The sequence below is a fragment of the Oncorhynchus mykiss genome, chromosome 19, assembly GCF_013265735.2.
Source record: "Oncorhynchus mykiss isolate Arlee chromosome 19, USDA_OmykA_1.1, whole genome shotgun sequence".
In the NCBI taxonomy this organism is placed as follows: Eukaryota; Metazoa; Chordata; class Actinopteri; order Salmoniformes; family Salmonidae; genus Oncorhynchus; species Oncorhynchus mykiss.
In genome coordinates, this window is record NC_048583.1 from 35,574,725 (window position 1) to 35,595,514 (window position 20,790).

General features: G+C 44.9%; 1 protein-coding gene across 3 annotated transcripts in view; it reads left to right on the top strand.

The window, feature by feature from the left end:
- The window catches only part of ttc7b (tetratricopeptide repeat domain 7B), a 65,758-nt gene that overhangs the window by 32,021 nt on the left and 12,947 nt on the right, over positions 1–20,790 (top strand). Inside the window, exons 10-18 of one of the 3 annotated variants that reach the window (XM_036954712.1) lie at positions 8,120–8,203; positions 8,296–8,400; positions 8,530–8,647; positions 9,394–9,451; positions 10,130–10,202; positions 11,514–11,674; positions 15,652–15,768; positions 17,268–17,365; positions 18,694–18,882. In XM_036954712.1, the coding sequence (XP_036810607.1) occupies positions 8,120–8,203; positions 8,296–8,400; positions 8,530–8,647; positions 9,394–9,451; positions 10,130–10,202; positions 11,514–11,674; positions 15,652–15,768; positions 17,268–17,365; positions 18,694–18,882 (1,003 nt within the window). Of the gene's footprint in view, positions 1–8,119; positions 8,204–8,295; positions 8,401–8,529; positions 8,648–9,393; positions 9,452–10,129; positions 10,203–11,513; positions 11,675–15,651; positions 15,769–17,267; positions 17,366–18,693; positions 18,883–20,180; positions 20,241–20,790 lie in introns of all 3 variants that reach the window. The other 2 variants (XM_036954713.1, XM_036954714.1) reach the window with 2 other exon arrangements.

Here is a 20,790-nt window from a genome sequence, read left to right on the forward strand (position 1 = left end):
AGAAACCGTGGATAGATGGCAGCATTCGCGCAAAACTGAAAGCGCGAACCACTGCATTTAACCATGGCAAGGTGACTGGGTGACTATGATTGAAAACAAACAGTGTGTTATTCCCTCCGTAAAGCAATCCTACAGGCAAAATGTCAGTACAGAGACAAAGTGAAGTCACAATTCAATGGCTCAGACATGAGACGTATGTGGTAAGGTCTACAGACGATCACGGATTATAAAGGGAAAACCTGCCATGTTGCTGACACCGACATCTTGCTCCCAGACAAGCTAAACACCTTCACGCGTTTTGAGGATAACAAAGTGCCACCGATGCGGCCCGCTCCCAAGGACTGTGGGCTCTCGTTCTCCGTGGCCGACGTGAGTAAGTAATTTAAGCGTGTTAACCCTCGCAAGGCTGCTGGCCCAGACGGCATCCCTAGTTGCGTCCTCAGAGCGTGCGCAGACCATCTGGCTGGAGTGTTTACGGACATATTCAATCTCTCCCTATCCCAGTCGGCTGTCTCCACTTGCTTCAAGATGGCCACCATTATTCCTTTACCCTTGAAAGAAAACATAACTAAACTAAATGACTATCGCCCCGTAGCAAATCAAATCAAATAGCACTCACTTCTGTCATCATGAAGTGCTTTGAGAGGCTAGTTAAGGATCATATCACCTCTACCTTACCTGACACCCTAGACGCACTTCAGTTTGCTTACCGCCCCAAAAGATCCACAAACGATGCAATTGCCATCGCACTGCACACTGCCCTATCCCATTTGGACAAGAGGAATACCTATGTCAGAATGCTGTTCATTGACTATTGCTCAGCGTTCAACACCATAGTGCCCTCCAAGCTCATCAATAAGCTTGGGCCCTGGGTCTGAATCCCGCCCTGTGCAACTGGGTCCTGGACTTCCTGACGGGCCGCTCCCAGGTGGTGAAGGTAGGAAACAACATCCCCACTTCACTGATCCTCAACAGGGGCCCACACAAGGGTGCGTGCTCAGCCCCCTCCTGTACTCCCTGTTCACCCATGACATGCGTGGCCACGCACGCCTCCAACTCAATCATCAAGTTTGCATACGACAACAGTTTAAATGTATTTGCCTAAGGTCTATGTAAACTTCCGACTTCAACTGTTTATACTAGGCGTGTCAGAGGAAGGCCCAACAATTTGTCAAAGACTCCAGTTGCCCAAGTCATAGACTGTTCTCTCTGCTTACTGCACGGCAAGCGGTCCTGGAGCTCCAAGTCTAGGACCAAAAGGCTCCTTAACAGCTTCTATCCTCAAGCCATAAGACTGCTGAACAATTAATCAAATGGCCACCTGGACTATTTACATTGCCCCCCCCCCTTGTTTTTAACTCTCTGCAAACTGGAAACGATTTATCCGGAGGCTGCATTCATTGTAGCTGGGGATTTTAACAAGGCTAATCTGAAAACAAGACTCCCTAAATTTTATCAGCATATCGATTGCGCAACCAGGGGTGGAAAGACCTTGGACCATTGTTACTCTAACTTCCGCGACGCATATAAGGCCCTGCCCCGCCCCCCTTTCGGAAAAGCTGACCACGACTCCATTTTGTTGATTCCTGCCTACAGACAGAAACTAAAACAAGAGGCTCCCACGCTGAGGTCTGTCCAACGCTGGTCCGACCAAGCTGACTCCACACTCCAAGACTGCTTCCATCACGTGGACTGGGAGATGTTTCGTATTGCGTCAGATAACAACATTGACGAATACGCTGATTCGGTGTGCGAGTTCATTAGAACGTGCGTTGAAGATGTTGTTCCCATAGCAACGATTAAAACATTCCCTAACCAGAAACCGTGGATTGATGGCAGCATTCGTGTGAAACTGAAAGCGCGAACCACTGCTTTTAATCAGGGCAAGGTGTCTGGTAACATGACCGAATACAAACAGTGCAGCTATTCCCTCCGCAAGGCTATCAAACAAGCTAAGCGCCAGTACAGAGACAAAGTAGAATCTCAATTCAACGGCTCAGACACAAGAGGCATGTGGCAGGGTCTACAGTCAATCACGGACTACAGGAAGAAATCCAGCCCAGTCACGGACCAGGATGTCTTGCTCCCAGGCAGACTAAATAACTTTTTTGCCCGCTTTGAGGTCAATACAGTGCCACTGACACGGCCTGCAACGAAAACATGCGGTCTCTCCTTCACTGCAGCCGAGGTGAGTAAGACATTTAAACGTGTTAACCCTCGCAAGGCTGCAGGCCCAGACGGCATCCCCAGCCGCGCCCTCAGAGCATGCGCAGACCAGCTGGCCGGTGTGTTTACGGACATATTCAATCAATCCCTATACCAGTCTGCTGTTCCCACATGCTTCAAGAGGGCCACCATTGTTCCTGTTCCCAAGAAAGCTAAGGTAACTGAGCTAAACGACTACCGCCCCGTAGCACTCACATCCGTCATCATGAAGTGCTTTGAGAGACTAGTCAAGGACCATATCACCTCCACCCTACCTGACACCCTAGACCCACTCCAATTTGCTTACCGCCCAAATAGGTCTACAGACGATGCAATCTCAACCACACTGCACACTGCCCTAACCCATCTGGACAAGAGGAATACCTATGTGAGAATGCTGTTCATCGACTACAGCTCGGCATTCAACACCATAGTACCCTCCAAGCTCGTCATCAAGCTCGAGACCCTGGGTCTCGACCCCGCCCTGTGCAACTGGGTACTGGACTTCCTGACGGGCCGCCCCCAGGTGGTGAGGGTAGGCAACAACATCTCCTCCCCGCTGATCCTCAACACTGGGGCCCCACAAGGGTGCGTTCTGAGCCCTCTCCTGTACTCCCTGTTCACCCACGACTGCGTGGCCACGCACGCCTCCAACTCAATCATCAAGTTTGCGGACGACACAACAGTGGTAGGCTTGATTACCAACAACGACGAGACGGCCTACAGGGAGGAGGTGAGGGCCCTCGGAGTGTGGTGTCAGGAAAATAACCTCACACTCAACGTCAACAAAACTAAGGAGATGATTGTGGACTTCAGGAAACAGCAGAGGGAACACCCCCCTATCCACATCGATGGAACAGTAGTGGAGAGGGTAGCAAGTTTTAAGTTCCTCGGCATACACATCACAGACAAACTGAATTGGTCCACTCACACAGACAGCATCATGAAGAAGGCGCAGCAGCGCCTCTTCAACCTCAGGAGGCTGAAGAAATTCGGCTTGTCACCAAAAGCACTCACAAACTTCTACAGATGCACAATCGAGAGCATCCTGGCGGGCTGTATCACCGCCTGGTATGGCAACTGCACCGCCCTCAACCGTAAGGCTCTCCAGAGTGTAGTGAGGTCTGCACAACGCATCACCGGGGGCAAACTACCTGCCCTCCAGGACACCTACACCACCCGATGTCACAGGAAGGCCATAAAGATCATCAAGGACATCAACCACCCGAGCCACTGCCTGTTCACCCCGCTATCATCCAGAAGGCGAGGTCAGTACAGGTGCATCAAAGCTGGGACCGAGAGACTGAAAAACAGCTTCTATCTCAGGGCCATCAGACTGTTAAACAGCCACCACTAACACTGAGTGGCTGCTGCCAACACACTGACACTGACTCAACTCCAGCCACTTTAATAATGGGAATTGTTGGGAAATGATGTAAATATATCACTAGCCACTTTAAACAATGCTACCTTATATAATGTTACTTACCCTACATTATTCATCTCATATGCATACGTATATACTGTACTCTATATCATCGACTGTATCCTTATGTAATACATGTATCACTAGCCACTTTAAACTATGCCACTTTGTTTACATACTCATCTCATTTGTACATACTGTACTCGATACCATCTACTGTATCTTGCCTATGCTGCTCTGTACCATCACTCATTCATATATCCTTATGTACATATTCTTTATCCCCTTACACTGTGAACAAGACAGTCGTTTTGGAATTGTTAGTTAGATTACTTGTTATTACTGCATTGTCGGAACTAGAAGCGCAAGCATTTCGCTACACTCGCATTAACATCTGCTAACCATGTGTATGTGACAAATAAAATTTGATTTGATTTGACTAACCTGTATCCCCGCACATTGACTCTGTATATAGCTTCTTTATTGTTGATTATTTATTTTGTTATTTATTTTGTTCCTTTTTGATCATCATTTTTTTTTCACTTTTTATTTTGTAAATATTTTCTTGACTCGATTTCTTGAACTGCGTTGTTGGTTAAGGGCTTGTAAGTAAGCATTTCATGGTAAGGTCAACTACACCTGTTGTATTCGGCGCATGTGACATAACATTTGATTTGATGTGTGCATTGAATTCTAAATAAATCACAGACAATATCACCAGCAAAGCACCCCCACACCAGCATACCACCTCCTCCATGCTTCACGGTGGGAACCACACATGTGGAGATCATCCGTTCACCTACTCTGCATCTCTCAAAGACACAGTGGTTGGAACCAAAAATCTCTAATTTGGACTCATCAGACTAAAGGACAGATTTCCACCGGTCTAATGTCCATTGCTCGTGTTTCTTCGCCCAAGCAAGTCTTCTCTTCTTATTGGTGTCCTTTAGTAGTGGTTTCTCTGCAGCAATTTGACCATGAAGGCCTGATTGAAGGCCTGATTCATTTCCTCTGAACAGTTGATGTTGAGAGGTGTCTGTTACTTGAACTCGGTGAAGCATTTTTTGGGACTGCAATTTCTGAGGCTGGTAACTCCAATGAACTTATTCTCTGCAGCAGAGGTAACACTGGGTCTTCCTTTCCTGTGGCGGTCCTCATGAGAGACAGTTTCATCATAGCGCTTGATGGTTTTTGCGACTGCGCTTGAAGAAACTTTCAAAGTTCTTCTGCATGGAATGACAATCATGCTTGAAAGTAATGATGGACTGCCGTTTCTCTTTGCTTATTTGAGCTGTTCTTGCCATAATATGGACTTGGTCTTTTACCAAATAGGGCTATCTTCTGTATACCACCCCTACCTTGTCACAACATAACTGATTGACTCAAACACATTAAGAATGAAAGAAATTCCACAAATTAACTTTTTAACCAGACACACCTGTTAATTGAAATGCGTTCCAGGTGACTACCTCATGAAACTGGTTGAGACAATGCCAAGAGTGTGCAAAGCTGTCATCAAGGCAAAGGGTGGCTACTTTGAAGAATCTCTTTTTTTGGTTACTACATGAATGAGTAGGTTTGTCCAAACTTTTGTGTGTGTGTGTGTGCACTTATTCTACACATCCACACACACACACACCTATCCCTTAACCACCCCATCAGTAACCGTGGGAACACTCGAAAAGGCCCACTGGGACCAATCATGGCCTATCGTTGCCCTGGACACCTTAGCTGCCACTCTTCATTTCCTGTGTCTCTGGACCCGGGAGCCGTTCTTCGGTCCGGTCGATGGCCGAATGGATCTAATCTCATTGATCTGGAGGCCCTCTGAAGTCAATCCCTCCATCCCCCAGCGCTGCTATCTCTCTCTTACTGAACAAGAGATAAAGCACAAAGTCTCACTAACTGCATAGACTCCAAGACACTGCTACTGTTACTGCAGTCATCAGAAACACTAATCCAAAACACTTATTTTTTTTTAAAACCTGTCTTTCTCCTTGAGAGAGAGAATTGTGTTGATCAAGGTTGTGATAGCAGAGAAAGCCAATGGTTTGGCTTGCGAATACAACAAGCAGCCTGGGGGAGTATTTTGAGCCAAGGCTCTGTAAAGTATGGTCTTGAATTATCAACATTGTGTTGTTTGTGTTAGCCCTGTGTCTTAAAATGCTGCCCTTAGTCATCTGCCTCTACTGAAACACACTTGGAGCATTATACAGGCCCGTCTCCTTCCTTGCTTGTCTTCCTCTGTCCTCTGGCTTTCTTCAGTGTGTGTGTATTACACTGCCTTTTAATCTGCCTTTGATTGTTCTGCCTGGGCCACCCTGCCACCCTGTTCAATTAAAATGTCCCCAGTAAGCTCTTTGTGTGTGATTAGTCCTAATACCCCCACAGCCTGCCTAGAAACCCTTTCAGATCAGCTCCTTGCAATGCTGCAGACACTGCCTCCTGCTGCCGCAACCTCCTGCAGTCACAACTGTGGCCACAGCCTGCCGTTCTCCAACCACAACATACTGCAAATACACACACACTCTGGGTTGATCTAAATATGTACTTTGCCTAGTACTTTGCCTTGTTCCTTGAGGTGATTTATTATTTATTTTTGATATACAGTACCAGTCAAAGGTTTGGACATGCCTATTCATTCAAGGGTTTTTCTTTATTTTTACTATTTTCTACATGAAGACATCAAAACCAAGGCTCCAAAGGCTGTTCAAATAATGCCTTTCATGGGTTTGACTTAGACACTCTCAAAATGTATTTACAGTGCCTTGTGAAAGTATTTGGCCCCCTTGAACTTTGCGACCTTTTGCCACATTTCAGGCTTCAAACATAAAGATATAAAACTGTATTTTTTTGTGAAGAATCAACAACAAGTGGGACACAATCATGAAGTGGAACGACATTTATTGGATATTTCAAACTTTTTTAACAAATCAAAAACTGAAAAATTGGGCGTGCAAAATTATTCAGCCCCCTTAAGTTAATACTTTGTAGCGCCACCTTTTGCTGCGATTACAGCTGTAAGTCGCTTGGGGTATGTCTCTTATCAGTTTTGCACATCGAGAGACTGAAATTTTTTCCCATTCCTCCTTGCAAAACAGCTCGAGCTCAGTGAGGTTGGATGGAGAGCATTTGTGAACAGCAGTTTTCAGTTCTTTCCACAGATTCTCGATTGGATTCAGGTCTGGACTTTGACTTGGCCATTCTAACACCTGGATATGTTTATTTTTGAACCATTCCATTGTAGATTTTGCTTTATGTTTTGGATCATTGTCTTGTTGGAAGACAAATCTCCATCCCAGTCTCAGGTCTTTTGCAGACTCCATCAGGTTTTCTTCCAGAATGGTCCTGTATTTGGCTCCATCCATCTTCCCATCAATTTTAACCATCTTCCCTGTCCCTGCTGAAGAAAAGCAGGCCCAAACCATGATGCTGCCACCACCATGTTTGACAGTGGGGATGGTGTGTTCAGCTGTGTTGCTTTTACGCCAAACATAATGTTTTGCATTGTTGCCAAAAAGTTCAATTTTGGTTTCATCTGACCAGAGCACCTTCTTCCACATGTTTGGTGTGTCTCCCAGGTGGCTTGTGGCAAACTTTAAACAACACTTTTTATGGATATCTTTAAGAAATGGCTTTCTTCTTGCCACTCTTCCATAAAGGCCAGATTTGTGCAATATACGACTGATTGTTGTCCTATGGACAGAGTCTCCCACCTCAGCTGTAGATCTCTGCAGTTCATCCAGATTGATCATGGGCCTCTTGGCTGCATCTCTGATCAGTCTTCTCCTTGTATGAGCTGAAAGTTTAGAGGGACGGCCAGGTCTTGGTAGATTTGCAGTGGTCTGATACTCCTTCCATTTCAATATTATCGTTTGCACAGTGCTCCTTGGGATGTTTAAAATCTTTTTGTATCCAAATCCGGCTTTAAACTTCTTCACAACAGTATCTCGGACCTGAATGGTGTGTTCCTTGTTCTTCATGATGCTCTCTGCGCTTTTAACGGACCTCTGAGACTATCACAGTGCAGGTGCATTTATACGGAGACTTGATTACACACAGGTGGATTGTATTTATCATCATTAGTCATTTAGGTCAACATTGGATCATTCAGAGATCCTCACTGAACTTCTGGAGAGAGTTTGCTGCACTGAAAGTAAAGGGGCTGAATAATTTTGCACACCCAATTTTTCAGTTTTTGATTTGTTAAAAAAGTTTGAAATATCCAATAAATGTCGTTCCACTTCATGATTGTGTCCCACTTGTTGTTGATTCTTCACAAAAAAATACAGTTTTATATCTTTATGTTTGAAGCCTGAAATGTGGCAAAAGGTCGCAAAGTTCAAGGGGGCCGAATACTTTCGCAAGGCACTGTACTTTCTTGAGTAACATTGTAATGCCTGAGTAATGTTGAATTCAGATATTTCTCTATTTTAATTGACATGTAAATGTGATATCGAGTGAGTGTTATTGATCTTTGTCTTGCAGTGTCTTGAGAGGGCCATGAAGTTTGCCTTTGAGGAGTTCCATCTCTGGTACCAGCTGGCCCTTTCACTGATGGCTGCTGGGAAGGTAAGTCTGACATCACTACTGTGACATCATGCTTATTTCATTTATGTACAGCATTACTCTGTCCTTGACCGTGTGTGTGTGTGTGCGCGCAGTCGGCCCGAGCGGTAAAGGTACTGAAGGAGTGTATCCGTCTGAAGCCCGACGACCCAACCATTCCCCTGCTAGCCGTCAAGCTGTGCATCGGAGCACTCCATTGGGTGAGCGACAACAACAAGCCCAGCAACGGCCCTCGCATATCTCTCGTAGAAATCATGACATTATTTTTCCCATGTGATTTAACTTTCTCCATTATAGGACTCTAATAGTCTCTCACTCGTTCTGTCTAGCTGGAGGAAGGAGAGTGTTTTGCTAAGATGGTGGTGGACATGGGGGAGAAGGCCTCAGAGTTCCGAGCTAAAGGTTACCTAGCCATCGGCCTGGTGTACAGCCTCAAGGCTACAGACGGTGAGGGACCGCTCCCACTTTCAGCCACTGACATCGTACAGTATTCCACCTAGGGACAGGGCTCTGTCTCAATTGCTTGAAAACATGTCCTCTCCTCGTCTCCTCCCTTTCATTTGCACTTGATTGGACGGGTAAAAGCAATGGTGGAAAATCAGTAGGATTGCTTTCATCTGCTCAGTTCTTTTAGTGAGGTAAGGAGGGGAAGGATTGTTAATGTGACATGACCATAACACATTAATGTCCACAGCTATCAGTCACACCTCACCCAGACACACTAACAGCCACTGACTATCTCTGGTGTATGACAGTCCTACATTGCTCTCCTCTCACTCCCACATTCAGCTTATCTCCACTGTAACATATGGCGTACACAAGCTGAATATTTATGACTTAACGAAGCCTAATGTAAGCACCCTTCCCTTCTTCCTCCTGAACCTAATCACTCTCTCCCCTTTTGTTGCTCATTCTCTTGCCTTCTCTCAATCTCCTTCCTCCCCTCCCGTCTGTTCTTCACTCCATTTCCCTCTCTCTGTCTCTCTCCATTTCACTCGCTCTTAAATGCTCACTCAATTGATGTGGCTCTCCCATCTGCTGCCTTCTCTGTTTTCTGCTCTGTTTACTCCTTTCTCTCCTGCTGTTTGTCCACTTTCTCTTTTCATTTTTTTCTCTCATATTTCCTCTCCATCTCCCACACCCCTCATCCCCTTCCTCTCTCTCCCTCTCTCTCTCACTCTTTCTCCCTACAGCGTCCCTACGGGGGATGCAGGAGGAGTATCAGAGGAAGGCCCTGGGTGCATTCCAGAGGTGAGTCCCCGTACCTCTCAGTTTTTAAAGAATGAAGCAATATAGATATCCCTGTTCCCCATCCCCTCTCTCAATGTCTCCCCTGTCCTTGTCTCCCTGCCCCTGCTGTCTCTCTAATGGTGGTGTCGTCTGACACCACTCTCCTTGTCCCCTGTACCCCATTCCATCCCGTGTCTCCTCTTTCCTGTCTCTGTCCCTGCCTCTACTCCCCTCTGGGGCTTCTCGGCCCTGGCTCCCATAATGGAGGTTGAATCTTCCTCAGTCTCACACCACTCTCCTGACACATTAACTCAGCACTGGTGTAAAAGAGCCTGTTTAAGCACAGAGATCGTTTGGCGAGAACCATGTAAGCCCACCTCAAGTGGTTTGGGGCAGGCCAAGACAGGGCAGGGCTTGGGGAGGCTTGTTCAGTAGGGGATTGGATGGATATATACTTCACTCATTCAAGGTTAGTCCCCTGGTGTTTCCAGCGTAATAGTGGTTAAAAAAAATCCCGGTGAGTGCATTCATTTCCCTGCTTTATGAAACTGCAATCAATCAGCATTCTCAGCAGCAGTCATGCAAGGGTATATATATATATATTTGTAATGCCATAGTGGATCAGTGGTACCTGCTGATAGTATTTGAAGGACACTTTGTACCTACCTACTCACTCACTACTCCTCATCTCTGTTTCAGAGCCCAAAGCTTGTCCCCCACAGACCACCTGGCTGCCTTCTACCTGGCCCTGCAGCTGGCTGTGTCACGGCAGGTAAGGCCACACACACACTGTGGCTCAGAGTCAGGATGGAACTAATGAGCTTCTCTGCGTGTCGGAGCTGGTTTAGCAACACTGATACTCCCTGTAGATAGATGTGTGTGTGTGTTTCCGCTCATTGCCTCAACCCCCTACGAGGTAAAGGTGCTCATCTTTCACACGGGTCAATCTAAGGTCAATGTAAACTCGCTCTTTCTCTCCCTCTTCTCTCTTTCGGTCTCTCCATGTATATTGTCTCTTTCTCAACTCTATACTCCTCTCTATACCCCCCCATGTGTCTTTCTCATTTTTTCTCTGTCTTCTCTCTGTCCTTCCTCTGTAATCTCTCGTCGATCCTCCCATCAGATTGAGGGAGATAGATGAAATCTAACCGCTGATACAGGGACCAGGACTGTTTCCATGGTGATAAAGACCCAAATAAAGTGTTGGTTTGAGACACGGGGAGTCTGGAAATAATGTGACATTAAAATTGATTTAAAAACCATGAGACGGAAATGTCAAGGGTGCATTTCTGACAGGAGCAGGTCTGGAGAGGGGAGTGGAGAGGAGAGGATAGAGAGGGATTGTGAATTGTAATTACATTCGGTGATAGACAGCCATTGTACTGTATTATTATAAAACCCCCAGGTGCCTCTAATACCAAATGTAGTCTCTGATTAGATTCCATCTGTTGGCCAGTATTGATTCTCTCACACACACACACACACACACACACACACACACACACACACACACACACACACACACACACACACACACACAGCTAACATATACCATTGATTTTCGAAGTGGAAGACAAATGTAAAGGACCTTATATTAGTCATTACCGGGTAGATGGAGGCAGGTGTTAACGAGTAAGCTGTTTTTGAGCATGTATCTACTCCATCAGACGTGTGATTGGCCCGAGCTGTGAGAGCATAGATATAACCCTGTTATGTCTGTAATTGGTTTTCACAAGATGGGGGAGGGTATATAAAAACTGCTGAGCAAGTACTTGAGTTGTTTGCCCTACTTTAGGTTATGGCAGTGTTTCACATCTCCTGTCCTCCAGTACCCCCAATTGTACACATGTTTTATTGTTGCCCTGGACAAACACACCTCTATTCAACTTGTCAACTAATCATCAGGCCCTCAATGAGTTGAATCAGGCATGTGTTTGGTGTACAGGAGGACTGGAGAAGTGAACCATTGGGTTAGTGATTAAAATTACATTTGTGGTCAGAAAGTGCATCCTCTCCAGCATGGCCAGATAGCAGTACCTCTGGCTGTAAATGACTGGTGGTGTATGTGATCTGTGTGCTGTAGATCCCGGAGGCACTGGGGTACGTGCGTCAGGCTCTGCAGCTGCAGGGAGACGACGTGCACTCTCTCCACCTGCTGGCCCTGCTGCTGTCGGCCCAGAAACACTACCACGACGCTCTCAACATCATCGAGATGGCGCTCAGCGAGTACCCAGAAAGCTTCATGTGAGTCTGGAATCTTTCTCCACATCGGACTCTCATACTCACTCTAAACTCCTCATTCTCACTCTAAACTCCTCATACTCATGCAGGCCATCACAGAGGCATTAGTCTATAGCTTTGGTGTTGGCATGTGAACAAACACATTAACCAAAGGATCAGTCAGCGTGCCACTCTGCTCAGTGTGTTATTAACATTGTCCTGGGCATCAGGGAGATCAGCACCTGGCATCCTTAATTAGACCAGTGTGATGACTGGGGATGGGAAGGTTTGCTACCAGGAAGGGCAGAGGGAGTGGGCAGTGGGTACGGCATGCCAGCCATCCACACACACACAGATCCGCTTGGTTATTTTGGCGGCAGAGGTAGACAGCAATTTGAATTGTATTTTCAGAGCTGTGTGTTAGTTACTGATAGAAATCAAAGTGCTTTTTCCTTTGCTGTCTCTCCATCTCCTCTGTCTGATGGTTAATTTGTGCACAAACCCTGCCCCTCTCACACCCCTTACTCTACGTAACTCTGAGATCCTCTTTTTTTCTCTCTCTCTTTTCCCTGCTCTGTTTGTTTCCGGTGTTTGAATTTCACAATATCTAATAGATTTAGTCTGCTGTACCCTCAGGCCACCACAGTATTGGCTTCTGTGCCTCGGTATCTCTGCCTCAGCCACTTACATAACATTAAAAAGAACACGCTTTTTCATTTTCCAATTTTGTATTCTTTTTTTACCCTGTTTTTACACAAGCTTGATTGAGCATCGGCTCTCCCTGGGGGAGAGTGAAGTGTGTGTGTGTGTGTTTGTGTGCACGCCTGTGTGTGCGTGTAAAAACATGACGCTGAGGGTGAGTTCTGTGAATATTTACTGTGCCTTGTGTTGTTACAGCCTGAATTTAAAATGGATTAAATTGACATTTTGTGTCACTGGCCTACACACAATACCTCATAATGTCAAATTGGAATTATGTTTTTAGAATTGTTTTAACTAATTCATTAAAAATGAAAAGTTGAAATGTCTTGACTCTTTAACCCCTTTGTTATGGCAAGCCTTTTTATACTTAAAAAGTCACATAATAAGTTACATGGACTCACTCTGTGTGCAATATTTGTGTTCAACATGATATTTGAATGACTACCTCGTCTCTGTACCTCATACATACAATTATCTGTTAAGGTCCCTCAGTAAAGCAGTGAATTTCAAACACAGATTCAACCACAAAGACCAGGGAGGTTTTCCAATGCCTCGCAAATAAGGGCACCTGAATAAGCAGACATTGAATATCCCTTTGAGCATGGTGAAGTTATTAATTACACTTTGGATGGTGTATCAATACACCCAGTCACTCTAAAGATGTAGGCATCCTTCCTAACTCAGTTGCCAGAGAGGAAGAAAAACGCTCAAGGATTTTCCATGAGGCCAATGGTGACTTTAAAACAGAGTTTAATGGCTGTGATGGGAGAAAAGTTAGGATGGATCAACAACATTGTAGTTACTCCACAATACTAACCTAAATGACAGAGTGAAAAGAAGGAAACCTGTACAGAATTACAAATATTCTTAAACATGCATCCTGTTTGTAAGGCACTATAGTAAAACTGCAAAACATTTGGCAAAGAAATTAACTTTATGTCCTGAATACAAAGTGTTTCGGACAAATCCAAGAGTTCCACTCTTAATATTTTCAAGCATAGTGGTGGCTGCATCATGTTATGGGTATTCTTGTCATCGGCAAGGGAGTTTTGGGGGGATGTAAAGAAACGGAATAGAGCTAAGTCCAGGCAAAATCTTATAGGAAAACCTGGTTCAGTCTGCTTTCCAACAGACACTGGGAGACAAATTCACCTTCGAGCAGGTCAATAACCTAAAACACAAGGCCAAATATACACTGGAGTAGCTTACCAAGATGACGTTGAATGTTTCTGAGAAGCGTAGTTACAGTTTTGACTTAAATCGTCTTGAAAATCTATGGCAAGACTTGATAATGATAAACAACCAACTTGACAGAGCTTGATTTTTATTTTTTTAAGAATAATGTGCAAATATTGTACAATCCAGGTGGGGAAATCTCTTTGAGACTTACCGAGAAAGACACAGCTGAAATCGCTGCCAAAGATGATTCTAACATGTATTGACTCAGGGTTGTGAATACTTACAGTTGAAGCCGGAAGTTTACATACACCTTAGCCAAATACATTTAAACTCAGTTTTTCACAATTCCTGACATTTAGTCCTAGTAAAAATTCCCTGTCTTAGGTCAGTTAGGATCACCACTTTATTTTAAGAACGTGAAATGTCAGAATAATAGTAGAGATTTATTTCAGCTTTTATTTCTTTCATCACATTCCCAGTGGGTTAGAATACACTCAATTAGTATTTGGTAGCATTGCCTTTAAATTGTTTAACTTGGGTCAAACGTTTTGGGTAGCCTTCCACAAGCTTCCCACAATAAGTTGGGTGAATTTTGTCCCATTCCTCCTGACAGAGCTGGTGTAACTGAGTCAGGTTTGTAGGCCTCCTTGCTCGCACATGCTTTTTCTATAGGATTGAAGTCAGAGCTTTGTGATGGCCACTCCAGTACCTTGACTTTGTTGTCCTTAAGCCATTTTGCCACAACTTTGGAAGTATGCTTGGGGTCATTGCCCATTTGGAAGACCCATTTGCGACCAAGCTTTAACTTCCTGACTGATGTCTTGAGATGTTGCTTCAATATATCCACATAGTTTTCACTACTCATGACACCATCTATTTTGTGAAGTGCAGCATAGCAGCCCCACAACATGTTGCTGCCACAGATAAACGCGGTACCTTCAGGCGTTTGGAAATTGCTCCCAAGGATGAATCAGACTTCTAGAGGTCTACGATTTTTTTTCTGAGGTCTTGGCTGATTTCTTTTGATTTTCCCATGATGTCAAGCAAAGAGGCACTGTTTGAAGGTAGGCCTTGAAATACATCCACAGGTGCACCTCCAATTGACTCAGGCTCACTGACATAATTTATCAGAAGCTTCTAAAGCCATTACATAATTTTCTGGAATTTTCCAAGCTGTTTAAAGGCACAGTCAACTTGAGTTGAGTTTATTTTATTTTTACAGGGACAGTGCACATTAATCAACGTTTCAGTAAAAGTGCCGGTTTTAGCCAGCCAGCTAATTTTCAACCACAGTCCCTGGGCAGGTTATAGTGTGTAAACATCTGACACACTGGAATTGTGATACACAAAGTAGATGTCCTAACCCACTTGCCAAAACTATAGTTTGTTAACAAGAAATTTGTGGAGAGGTTGAAAAATTAGTTTTAACGACTCCAACCTGAGTGTATGTAAACTTCCGACTTCAACTATGTATTTGATATATCTTAGTGTTTTTTTATTTTTTTATTTTTTATTTTTTTGAAACCAATTGGGAATGGGGGGGCGGTTGTGTGTATGTTGGGATGAGGAGGAGATGGAAAGGTGACGGTAAGGTCATGTTGTATTTATATCACAGTGCTGCACTGGGAGGAACGCGTTCGCCTAGGAGAGAAGGGTGGGTGAGATGGGGGAGGAGTCTATAAATGGGAACTTAATTCACAGCACTGTCCACCACCCCCCCACCACACCAGACCAATGGAATTGTCTCACTCTCACACTACTCTCTCTCTGGGAGCGAATTAGTGTCCACATAGGCTTTCATCAAACGCTACTCTTCTCTTCTCTTGGTGAATGCACCCCTCCTCTGCTAGATCTCCTCCCAGGCATCCTAATGCTACTCATTGACGATGGAGTGTGTAGCAGGCGGTGAAGGGTGCTCTCCTCTCTGCAACCTCACAACATTGTGTACACATAGCTTAGGTGCTGGGTGGAAAATACTACATTTCTCCCACACCACCTGTATTACTACAACGTTTTTATCTGAGTTGTATCATTATAGAGAGATGCAGAGAGTCCACTCTGTAGATAACTGTGTTTTTGATTGTGTCTTCCTGTGTCTCAAACTGGGTGTCTCCCCGCAGCCTGTTGTTCACCAAGGTGAAGCTGGAGACGTTGTGTCGAGGACCTGAGGAGGCTCTGCTCACCTGCAAACACATGCTGCAGATCTGGAAGTCCTGTTACAACCTCACCAACCCCAGGTACAGTATAGTAGTACCCATTACACAGGCAACATGTTTTGTCCGCTGGATTGAACGGAACTGTGTATGAAAATAGCAGTAAAATATGTTGGACACACTACCATTGCAACCTGCGGTATTACAAACCACCTTCAGGAATATTATGCCGTATAATGTAGTGTTTTGGAATGTCAGAAAAGGACGAGCGAGTGAGACTGGTCTGAGTCTGGGGCCAAATGTGCATTATCCCGATATCCTTTTGTAAATATGTGCACCGACTTTAGCCACAATCTCCTGCAAAACACTGGTATTAACTATCACGAGAGATGGAGCAGCACTGCTTCCCTGATTTCTATCCATGGCTTTTTAACACGCTTTAAAGAGAAACACAGGCCTGAGAGCAGAGTACTGGAAAGCACTTTGTAACTACTATTGATATAAAAAGGTTTTTTATAAATACAACGTTGATTGATTGAGCTAAATGACGTATACTCCCTTCCTTACTGTTAGTGAATCTCGTCTAGCCATAACCCAAAATCTCCAGAGGGTGTGTCCCAAATGGTGCCTATTCCCTAGTTAGTGCACTACACTATGGACTCCTGTCAAAAGTGGTGGACTACAATATGGATATGGTGCCGTTTGGGACACAGCCTGTCTGTGTGGACAGATCAGTCCCTCACCTCCATGTCAGACTCTCGTTAAACTGAAGAAGTTTAGTCCACGGAGATCAATTACAAGTAACCAGACTCCTCTCCTCCTGGTCCTCCGCTGCACCCACCCCCCATAGACAGGGGCCGAGGCTACTGTTGCCCTACTATTCCTATACTGTGTTGTCTGTGTATACTCGCTGGTCATTATAGACGGTGAAATAGCGTTTACCTCAGCCAAACCCTACACAAGGGGAATATACCGGAAGCGAACACATTGCTGTGTTAAAGTTCGTCAGGAGCTCTGTTTTATGGCGGTTCTTCTGTCTCGCATTTTGAGTTTTACTGCCTCTGCGTGCGTTTCCCGTCAATGCTGTTGAAATATACCGTCCCGAACAAACGACAGAACAGAACTGGACTCTGCACTCTCCTTTCGCCCGTGGCTGTGATTTCCTGGATATGACAGAATGAGTAGAAAGATGCAGGAGTTCAGACAGGGACCAGTAATCCACCCAGACCAATACATCAGAATGTTTAACTGTCCCTGTGACACTTGACTAGGGGATATCTCCTAATTCGTGACTATCCAGTACATCCTTCTGTTTCATGAACTGGATTTTGCATTCGTCTTTGTAGCAGAGGCAGACCCAGTCCGCTGCCTGGTACCTTACTCCTTCCTAAACTTGGAGCGTTGCTCTCGGTTTCATCACCTATCCCATGCAGTAACTGTGAATCTTACCAAAGACAGACAAAAACACAGCTCTTAACCTGCGCAGCAGTCATGCTAAGAGGATAGATGGGCAGGGAGGGTTTTCAGGAAGCTTAGCTGTCTAGTTGGTGTTTTACCTATTTTCTCTGTGTGTGTGTGTCCAGTGATTCAGGTCGAGGCAGCAGCCTGTTGGACAGAGCCATAGCAGACCGAAGGACGCTCAATGCCATGACGCTGCCTGACTTCAGTGATCCAGAGACGGGTAAGTCTAACCTCACTACCACTACCTCGCAACCATAGAGAAATCGAGAGTAGTTATAAAGCAGGACACTAGCTTACCCCAGGACACTTAACATGTAGCCTGAGTGTGTGTCTGTCTGTGCCATCAGGGGCTTTACAGTGACAGAAGTGGAGTTGGCAAGAGAACAAACAGATATGTGACCAGGCTACTTAACATGGTCGCTATCCCATTATGAGGGAAGCAGAAAGCTTCATACATACATATATTCACATGAATCTACTACTGTAACTGTACATCCCTGTCCAAGTCACTGTCGTCACACTGTGTCCTGTCTCACCATGACTACTGTATCTACAACCACACCTGTATATTGCTCTCTGTCTCCATGGCTACAGGGTTTATGGCCATACTGGAGTAAACTACAAGCTGCTGCTGTTAAGGGCTGAACCTCCGAACAACCACTCAGCCTTTTACTGAGTGATCAGAGCAGTAGAAGTGGTGGGTTGGAGATTCAGCCAAGGAATACCATTCTAACAGCGGAGGCTGGTGGGAGGAGCTATAGGAGGATGGGCTCTTTGTAATGGCTGGAATGGAATTGATGGAATGGAGTTCAACATGTGGTTTCCATTTGTTTGATGTGATTTATTCCATTCCAGCCATTAAAATGAGCCCTTCCTCCTATAACTCCTCTCACCAGCCTCCTCAGCAGTCTAGAAAAGAAAATGAAAAAAAATATATATAGGTCTCTTGTCATTGCAGCTAGAAAACGACACTAAAGCAGTCTGTCCAGACATTTTAAACATCACATCTTGTATTTCCCCATTCTGTCTCTGTCAGAGGTGTGAAGACACACCCTGTTGACTACATCCTGTCAAAGTGTGTGACCGTTGATCAACATCTTTCATTTTCTAAATATTCATGTTTTTTACTGCAGTGTTCAATGTCCAACAGCTTTTCCTTCCTATCACAATAAAGGCTTTAATCTGTGTGTTACACCATACCGTATCAGAGTATACTGAGAAAAAATATAAAGGCAACATGCCACAATTTATAAAATGGTAGTTACATATAAGGAAATCATTCAGTTTAAGTCAATTCATTAGGCCCTAATCTATGGATTTTACATGACTGGGTAGGGGCGGGGGAGCCAGGCCCAGCCAATCAAAATTAGTTTTTCCCCACAAAGACAGAAATACTCCTCAGACTGATCAACCGAAAGGTCTCTCTAACTCAGCTATGCCATTTTCTCTACTTTCAGTTACCTGTTGCTAAGGAAAGGCTGCAGTCTTCATATGTTCTGTGTTTTATATATATATCTGTGTCATCTTTTACTTTTCTGTTGTTTCTAGTCTCTGGCTCCTCCTCTCTCTCGGGGTCCGAGCCCGCCACCCCTTCTTCCCCTCTCTTTCACGCCGGCCCCTCCCACCTCCCTCCACCCATCACACCCCCCAGGGCCGACCCCCCTCTGCACCCCCCGAAGCCGGCCGGCAGCCATCATGCTTTCTGTGACCACACCCCTCGACGAGAGTCCACCAATAGTAATGCTCCTCTGCACCACGTGCGGCCAATGGCATGTTGTGGCGTGCGTGACTCACTGCCCAATCACAACCATGCTTGCTGAGTGTGCGTTTTTTTAACTCGTCCAAAATGGCACCCTTTTCCCTACATAGTGCACTAGTTTTGACTCTGGTGTAGTGCACTATAGGTAATGGGGTGCCATTTAGAAAGTGACTTCACTGATTAAGCCCTAGATACAGTAGTTGTAGTGTACCAGTGTTCTGGGCTGTGGTGTGGTGTGTGTTTTATGTATAGTTCCTTAACAATGCTAAAAAACCAAGCTGGAAAGGACGAGGTGAAAACATATCATAGCCAGCCAGCACAGTATGATTTGGGTCGGCCCAATAGTGAGTCGGGTGTGTCCAGTCCTGTGGGCATAACGGGATCCTGTCCTATCACCACGGAGACACTGAGTGGACGACGTTAAGTCCCTAATCTGCCTGAGAAACAACAACCTCTGACAAACAAGATGTCAGTTCAGTTGGCATGGAGTTTGTATGTTTTGGGGTTAACAGAGGAAGTGTAGGATACAGAGTGAGATGAGGAGAGGTGAGGAGAGGTTGTGGTTAGGCACTAGTACTACAGGTACACTCTACCGGCAATACAGGTAAAAACCCACCCGCACTCACTCAAGCATGCTCACTCTCCACACACACACACACGTCACAGTACTTCCTGTTATGTTCTCTCCTCTATCTAGCTCTCTGTGTCCCCTGGCTTTCTCTTTCTATTCATCACTCTGTTCATTTGTCCTTTGGTGTTCTACCATCTGTCCCTCGTCACCTTCCATTGTACCATGTTATGTTTTACTGCTTGATAAAGGGTTGGATTGAGGCACTTCAAATAACCACAGTGTATTTACACCTGCAATAGAGGTCCAAGGTTTTTGTGTTTGCCCGTCACAATGCATGTTTGATGTTTAAATAAGGAACGTGATAAAGGTGATTTTAAGGAAGGAAAAGCTTGCACTGGTGGCAATAGCAACCACAAAAACGTGCAGGGGTGAAGCAGTTTAGGATGGATTGGATTGACACATTGATAGTGAATCGTTGTGTGGATCCATTTTCACTGGCACTACCTTAGCATAAATAACTTCAGCAGTCACTAATGTTAGTGTCTTTTTGAAATGTTTCTGTTAAGTATACTTCAGTTTTGTTGTTGAGTGGAAGTGATTTTAAAGTTTTCTCCTAGCTGTATCTCTTTAATTTTCCCTCTTTAATTAATTTTCTATTTTAAGTAATCTTTGTTCTTTGTTGTTTGTTGATTTGTTATTTTAAAGGCAGCCCTCCAGATGCTAACTTTCATCAGTATCATGGTTTTTACTCCATGTTTTCAGTTTGTAAGTAGCGCTTTTCTCCCTCCGCTCCCTCTCTCCCACTGACGCTGGACTCTGACTGATGTATCACGCCTCCTGGCCTTGGCCTGATTTTTCTTTTCCTCCACAGTCAATGTATCCATCCGTCACCACCAACCCACCTGCCTGTCGCTCTGTCTGTCTGTGCTCCTAAAGTCAGTCAGTCATCCACCATGTGTGGACCATACCGGAGGCTGTCCGGCCGCTATTTGCTAGCTCACCTTATTTTCTGTTTTGTTTAATTGATTTATTTTTGTCCTCAGGCCCTTTGTGCTACAGCTAAACAATTAGCTCACTGAGCTTCCTGACTCGGTGGGCCAGCTATGGAGTAGGCAGCTCCATAATTAAAGAGGCAGTATCATTTCCCCTGGCTGGCTGCTCTATTCTATCCACCAGACACACAGCCTTATCGTATGGGCTCCCTCCACCATACAATACAGAGCTCATTAGCCAGACCAATCCCAGACGGGCTAGCGGTGTTTTTGTTTTTTCATTTGTAATTTTATTTGTGTTTAGTTAAAGAGCTATGGACTAT